Here is a 7,983-nt window from a genome sequence, read left to right as displayed (position 1 = left end):
AAAGAAAAAAGAAAAATAGAATAGAAAAAACAAAAAAAAGCAAAACAATAATGGAGTGGGAATGCCCAACAACCCACCTGGGAGGGGGGTGTGCGGCGTCTGGTCCGTGCCGACCAGGTCGGCATACATCACCCCCCTCGAAGTTGTGCGTGAAGGTACCAAGCCAACTGGTTGTACGAGGCGGGCCTCAGCAAAGGGCCAGCTGAGGCCCTAGAGGGGGTTAAAAAATAGGCCCAAATCTATTGAACAGATACAACAATCCAGCCCACCTACGGTGCCTCCGCGGCGTAACCGTCGTGGCGTCATGTGCCGGAGCACCAGCACACCCAGCGTGGCCCCATCTCCAGCGACCTGCATCGCAAAAGCGCCACGCCGTGCTTCTGCCGATCGGCATCGCATCCCCCGGATTCCCAAATCCCACCGCTCCTTTAACCCCTGCCCCGTTTGCTTGCTTGCGTCAAACTCGATTCCACTTCTCCTCCACCTCCCTCCTCCTCCAGCATCTACTCTGCTCGCCTGCGCTGCGATCGCCGCGAATCCGCCGCCATGGACGAGGAGTACGACGTCATCGTGCTCGGCACGGGCCTCAAGGAGTGCATCCTCAGCGGCCTCCTCTCCGTCGACGGCCTCAAGGTCTGCCGCTCCCCCTCCCTCCCTCCCCACCGATCGATCGCTTTCCCAGCGCTACCCCGCCTGCTTCAGTCGCTCCCGTGCTTGGGGTTTCGCTTCCCGACGGAGCTTCCGCGCTTGGTGTGCGCGCGGGGTGGTAGCCGCTGCTTCCAAGTAGTAGATCGGGTGGCGATCCGGACCTGATGCCGCCAGATGGGGCGGTTGGTTTAGCTCTCACACCGTCGTCCTCTGCTAGCCAGCTGAACTACTTCAGAAACTTAGGCGGCCGTCGAACTTCGTGGGAGGCAAATACTCTAGTGATGTGGATGTAGCGACGCAGGGCTATGGCCGAATCAGGCGGTGGTGAATTGCAGCGACGGCGACCCCAGCTGCCCTCTCCCTGCCTCAGTTTAGGCTAGTACTCCGATGTAGTCCGAGAGGAAGGGCCCGGCCCTGCCAGACCAGGCAGTGAGCCACTGAGGAAAATGAAAGGGAAGCATGACTTTTATGGTGTCTGCCCTTTTTGGAAGCATGGCTTTTATGGCGTATTAATTGGGGCGAGATACCGCGGATGAGCAAACGGCGGGCGGACGCTAGACGCTTGTCGGTTTTCGGTTGTCTGAAGAAGGGGTTATACTAAAAATGGTTATCTTGCTAAATGTGTTGTTCTGAAGGGTCCTTTTGTGCCTTTGCAGGTTTTGCACATGGACAGAAATGACTACTACGGAGGAGAGTCCACCTCCCTCAACTTGAACCAGGCAAGCAAGCTACTATATATGTCTAGATCTAGCGGTGTAAACTAATTCCGCGACTACCTAGAATAAGATTTTTTAACATCTCAATGAATACTTTGCTGAAAATACTTTTATCAAAATGGAAGTCACTAGTTCGTTTTGGTAGTTGATATGGTTGGTTTAGCCTTGTAATATTTTCTTAGTTATATCTCTTTAATGTTTGTATGCTTTGTCAACAGCTCTGGAAGAAGTTTAGGGGGGAAGAAAAACCGCCGGCACATCTAGGCGCGAGCAGAGACTACAATGTGGACATGGTTCCAAAGGTGCGCCCCGCCCCTATGATTAAATCCATCTTTGTGCTGCAGAGAGCGAATATTAATTGAGTATTACCATAGTTGTATTACTTTTTTCATTGCAAAAATATTTATTACCTTTCTTACCAATAAGGAAAACCGTTGGCGTATGACCACTAAATAGTGTTCCAAATATGGTTACTGTATTTGCTGCAACACCTTTCTAAATTGGTTCCCGTTGAGGATCGAAATCGATGACAATCGGGAAAGATTTGGTGCCTGATCCGTTGATGGATGCCAAACCAATCCAATCAAGAGAGAAATGGAAGAAGGGAGGATATGATTACTTCCAGCCGCCATCTGCCACTCATATTGTCCTTAGGAGCAGAGCAGCAAGGAAGTATGGAGCTGTGTCCTCTGTCCTGCAGCCTTGAGACCTTGACCACCTGGTTGAGGTGGGGTTGGAAGTTTGGAGAGGTTGAAATCAATCAGGAGACTTTCTTCTAACATGTTTTTTGGATGGAAAGGCATTGCTGGTGCAGCAGAAGGTTGTGGAGATATTTCTTCAGAAGGTTGTGACGCTACCTTAGGATTCCCTTCATAAGTAAAGGGTTGTCGCTGCGCTGGATGGGCTCACCAGGCCCTTGTGTTAGATTTCCATTTTTTAATGGGGATTGTCTCTACTGTATCCTTTGTTCCTAACTATCTGGTTTGCGTGTCCCATCTCCAATTCTTGATCTCCATCTTTGTTTCGTGATCCTGAGATGTATTGCCCACTAGGGAATCCAACTTTTTGTTAAGTGGCGAACCGGTTGGTCCACAAATCTGGTAACTATGTTTGGAAATTAATTGGAGAGTACGATTTGTTGGCCAAGTGGAGTTTTTTTTACCATATAGAGGATGCTACACGCAAGTTATATTTCAAGAATTATAACGAGTGCCTACCTCATATCTCATCCATATGGCAGAAAACTATGAAAATTACCTTGTATATAAGGCTGTACTACATGATGTTTCAAAATAACATAATATTGAAGTTGCAAAAATAGAATTAGTGTATGCTAAATTTAGCATCCTACTATGAGGTGTCAATTGGCTTCGCGACTTCTTTAACATGCTTTTGGCCAAGAAGCACTTTCTGTTTTTTTAATGTTTACTTGCATGTTTTGTTGCCTTTCCTAAGTCTACTCACTAGTATCTATATTATTTAACACAGCTCCCTTTATATACATATCTGATCAATAGCCACTCAGCTCTCACCCTATGTTGGAACCCTTAGCTGACTCCAGAATCTTGATAGTGTTTCTCGTTACTTGTATTTGTTTCTTTTGCAAGAAACTTGTATCATTATTATCAATAAACAACTGATTGGTTCAGAAACTGAAATGGTACAAACCTACAAGCTACATGTAATATATTCAGATGGTAAAGGCTTAATAAAAATAGTGTCTCTCTTTCTATGTATGGCCAGTTTATGATGGCGAATGGAACATTGGTTCGTACTCTCATTCACACTGATGTGACGAAGTATTTGTCATTCAAAGCTGTTGACGGAAGCTATGTCTTCAGCAAAGGAAAGGTACTTCTTTAGCTTACCCTCATCTCCCCTATGTTATATGGATGACACCTTTGTTGGACCTGACAGAAAACCATTCCGCGATCTACTATGTTTGAACACTATCATTTTAACCAGTCACCTACATTCTGTTGATGTGTTGCATTTGCATCAGGTTCACAAGGTTCCTGCAACTGACATGGAGGCTCTAAAATCTCCTTTAATGGGCATATTTGAGAAACGTAGAGCAAGGGGCTTCTTCATTTATGTTCAAGATTACAATGAGGCTGACCCAAGAACACATCAAGGATTAGACCTTACGAGGATGACAACTAAAGAGTTGATAGCGTAAGTGTCTAATCTGCGATGACATCAATTCTATATCTATTTTTTGGGGTATAAAGAACTAGACAAGAAAGCTACTTATTCAGTTCAGTGGTTGAAATGCACAAAAGCTAGTTTTGTCTGTCTCATTGTTAGGCAAGAGCACATGCTTGTTCTAACTAGGCATGCACCTTCAGCATTACCTTTGTTCTTTTCTTCTCTTTCAGAAGTAGGGATTGGTCTAATAATTATTCTCTTCTGAGAAAATCGGTTAAGTTGCAGAACATTTCAGTGTCATGTACTTCTCTGCATTCTCCATTTTGTGGAAGGATATCCCTTGTTACCTCCTGCACTGCAAGTGATCTTATTTTTTGTTTGTTATTTGTTCCAGGAAGCACGGATTGAGTGATGATACTATAGATTTCATTGGCCACGCGCTTGCTCTTCACAGGGATGATCGCTACCTAAGTGAACCAGCACTTGATACTGTTAAAAGAATGAAAGTATGCCCTGACTGAAGATTTTTTCATTTTTTCTTAAGAACATAGATGGTTTCGTACTTGTTAACATCATTATAACTTCTAGAATCTGCTATCCTGATATTTCTTCAATTGAAATATACTTTATTGATGGATATGAACTATAATCAAACTTCACTACTTGCTGCCAGCTCTATTCGGAGTCTCTTGCACGGTTCCAAGGAGGCTCACCGTATATTTACCCATTATATGGGCTGGGTGAGCTGCCACAGGTCAGTCGTTTTTCTGTTCATTGAGCTAATATATTTTGTACCACATGTTAATTCATAGAAGATGCTTATGTGCTAAAGTGTTATCTTACTGTTCAGGGTTTTGCACGTCTAAGTGCCGTTTATGGTGGTACTTATATGTTACATAAGCCAGAGTGCAAGGTAGGCTTTGTCCCTCCAGTGCTAATCATTCATGTCATTTGTGTGTGGGTTCTTTTACACAATACACTCTTTTGCAGGTTGAATTTGATATGGAGGGGAAAGTTTGCGGTGTTACATCAGAAGGTGAAACTGCTAAGTGCAAGAAGGTTGTCTGTGATCCTTCTTACTTGCCCGACAAGGTAGATATCACTGCTTTCAGTCGATGCTATAATACTTTTGTTCGCATATGTATGTACCAATTCACTGAAGTTCTTAACCTTCATGGTCTGGTCTCTTACAATTTTCATTGTCTGCTTACTGTTTTATATTACATAGCACTCTCCCATGTTGAGGTTTACTCGGTTTGTGAACAGGTAAGGAAGATTGGAAAAGTTGCACGAGCAATTGCTATAATGAGCCACCCAATTCCAAGTGCAAATGATTCCCACTCGGTTCAGATTATATTACCACAAAAGCAACTTGGGCGCAAGTCAGACATGTACGGACTTCCTTTCTGTTATCAATTCGCAAATAATTTTCATTGCATGAATTTCTAAGTTCAGTTTCCATTGCTTCATTGTGACATGCATGCTGGTGTATGTTCCTTAGGTATGTCTTCTGTTGCTCGTACACTCACAACGTTGCGCCAAAAGGGAAGTTCATTGCATTTGTGTCTGCTGAAGCAGAGACTGATAATCCACAATCTGAACTAAGGCCTGGAATTGATCTACTTGGCCCAGTAGATGAACTGTTTTTTGATATGTATGACAGATATGAACCTGTCAATGAACCATCTCTTGATAATTGCTTTGTCTCCTCGGTAAGTTTTGCGCTATATGAGAATAACTGTTCAAGTCTCATAATTTAGATGTTAATGGCAGTTTTTTTCTTTACAGAGTTACGATGCTACTACTCACTTTGAGACGACTGTAACAGATGTTCTTAATATGTACACGTTGATTACTGGAAAGGTAAGCTTGCGATTCACTCCTTTTACCTCAATGCTGGCCTGTTAATGTGGTGTTAAGTCCCGGTGTCCACAACTTGCTCCTGAGTTTTTGTCAAATTTTTGTTCACTATCCATTCATTATTTGCCTCCTTTTGTCTATAGAATTTGGACAGCAAAACTAGTTCATCTTATATACCTAAGCTCTTAGATATTGACAATTTGGTACTGATTAAACTTCACATTCTTATGGCCGAAAGCATAACTGTGTGCTCCTCTTGCAGACTGTTGATCTGAGCGTTGATCTCAGTGCTGCCAGCGCTGCTGAAGAATACTAAACGTATCAAACCAAGCATTTCTACAAGACGATACTTCCTGGAGGAACACCACGGAGCTCCTACCGCATGATGACCATGGGGGTACACATCAGCTGCATATGGGGTAGGCGTAGGGTCCATGCATGGTAGCATCACTATGCAAAATTGTTGGCTGTGGGATGGCGCTGGTTTCCTCCATTAAGTGAAGTGTTGATCAATTGGTGTAACAGTATGCTGTCGTAACGTTGGCTCTAGCATGTTCATGTTCAAATGTTCCTATTGTCGATGTATTCTACTGTTATACATATTGATGTTTTGGACGTATTTTCCTGCTCAGTATGACCAAATGTGTGGTTTATTTTCTTCTCATCTTGAAACGGAACTTTGTAGGTAATTCTGGAAATGTAACCTGAGAAAGCAGGTTTTGAACACAAAGAAACCCTGAAAGTTCAGAGGTTTGTTTGATTTTCCATCAAAATTGGTACGGAGTAACTCACTTAGGCTAGGGTGATATTGGCGTGCACATTTTATTTGCTGGCACGTGGGTACAGGAAACAATGCCAACAATGCATACCGAGTCGTGAGCTTTTCAAATTTGATAGAGAAGGCAACCTTATCTTTGTGGGATCTGGTGAGGAGATCATCGTTTTTGTGTGCAGAAGAAAAGAATCTGTTACATATGCTGGACATATGATCGTGTTGTTGCAATGATGGTGTGCTGTATATACATGTTTGATGTGTTTCGTACGTCTAAATTTTATTGTATTCATTTTTGTGATTCTTTACACAAGTTAAGGTTGTGTATGCATCTAGCAATTGTTGTTATGAGCTAACAAATTTTGTTGCGTGCATCCAATGGCTGTCTGTCCTTAGAGCCTGACCCACTTGCATCTATTAAGCCTGGAAAGGCAAATAGTTAGAAGTGCTAATTGTTGAGTGTTTGCCCGTGGAAGCACCCTCTTAAATCCTTGATATCTTGTAATGGAACACGGGTAGCTGGCCGTATAACCATTGGAATTTTGTTGATTTTTTTTGTACAAGTTCAAGATTTTGTTTGTATAGCGGATATAGTATTGTCTTCTAAATTTGATGCATGAGATAATTTTTTTTTTGGAATATGTTAGTTTTTGAGGTTTTGTTTAAGTTTTTGCTAGAAAGTTAACCAGGGGATTCAAGTGAACTCGTGCAAGGAGCATGGAGATGAGGGAAATCAGTAGACGGACATTCCTTTTTTTTTTATAATCTAATGACACATGTTCCTTGTGTGGTGAGTGTATTCGTTTTGCCAAATGTGAGGTCAAATAAAGGTGCCCATCGAACGGTGTAACATACTACTGAGCAATGCCATTTGGATAGTGGCATTCAATGTGCCCATCGAACGGTCTAACATACTACTGAGCAAGTTTAAGGATAAGGAAAAATCTACTGCTATATTCGGGGGACGAAACAATATCACACCCTCCTCCTTGTGCGTGCGACGCGTGTCCATGGGTCCCACCGCACTGTTGGACGTCCTATCCTTTCCCTCACTTTTCTTGGCCACTCGTTTCTTTCGTCGTCGTCCCCAAATCACGAGGAGACCACTCAGTTGACTAGGACTGTATCCACAACCGTTGCTACCTATGACCATGGGCACACAACTTGTACCCACAGACGTCTCCCCTCCCATGTGTGCCCTTCCTTCGCTCGTTGGCCGAGCACGTTACCGCGGTTAGCCCGCTCCAGGCATTCCCCGTCTATGGGGACCTCTCCCTTGGCTCCCTCAGTGGTGAGGAGTGCCGACTCACCATCCCATAGTGACGATGGCCACACACCACCTCACAAGAAAAAACTGACTTGATCGCCACCTGCCTTAACCTCCACGACCATGGCCACACCACCCCACGTGGGGGACATCACCTTTCGCCTGTTGCTACGCTCAACTAGGCTGCCCCGTGAGAGTACCTCTTTGTTGGCTCCCTAGGCTACGAGGGATGGCAATGCTGCAACAATTTGGAGTCAGGGATGCTGCAAGGGTAAGATAGTGATGCTACCAGCGACATCCAGCGATGCTACCGACAACAGTGTCGGTGCAACGAAACCATGGCTGGGTTGATGAAAGGGGATGACGCTGATACTAGTGACGACATCCGACGACGCTACCTACAGCGTGTGACGATACTGCTAACCAGGGGTTGTGTTGCTGCAAGGTGTTGAAACTTTATCTAAATTTAGATGTATCGTATAGAAAATTAGATGCATCTTATAGATATATTTGAATTTAAATAAAGTTTTTTTAGGTGAAATTTAAATAAAGTTGAAACATATTTTGCTGAA

At 43.6% G+C, this 7,983-nt stretch overlaps 1 protein-coding gene across 1 annotated transcript; it reads left to right on the top strand.

Annotated features, from left to right (window-relative positions):
• The first annotated feature begins 484 nt into the window (after nt 1-484).
• Nucleotides 485-5,991, top strand: LOC124706499 (guanosine nucleotide diphosphate dissociation inhibitor 2). The gene is made up of 13 exons (XM_047238163.1): nt 485-633; nt 1,305-1,367; nt 1,583-1,666; nt 3,108-3,215; nt 3,367-3,539; nt 3,907-4,018; nt 4,186-4,266; nt 4,363-4,425; nt 4,503-4,604; nt 4,779-4,903; nt 5,014-5,224; nt 5,301-5,375; nt 5,635-5,991. Exons 1-13 carry the CDS (start codon nt 547-549, stop codon nt 5,686-5,688), a joined length of 1,338 nt encoding a protein of 445 aa, XP_047094119.1. The 5' UTR covers nt 485-546; the 3' UTR covers nt 5,689-5,991.
• The last annotated feature ends 1,992 nt before the right edge of the window (nt 5,992-7,983 follow it).

Source organism: Lolium rigidum, chromosome 4 (assembly GCF_022539505.1).
Source record: "Lolium rigidum isolate FL_2022 chromosome 4, APGP_CSIRO_Lrig_0.1, whole genome shotgun sequence".
NCBI classification, from domain to species: Eukaryota; Viridiplantae; Streptophyta; class Magnoliopsida; order Poales; family Poaceae; genus Lolium; species Lolium rigidum.
The sequence above is the reverse complement of the archived record's forward strand: the minus strand, read 5'-3'. Positions and strand labels throughout refer to the sequence as shown.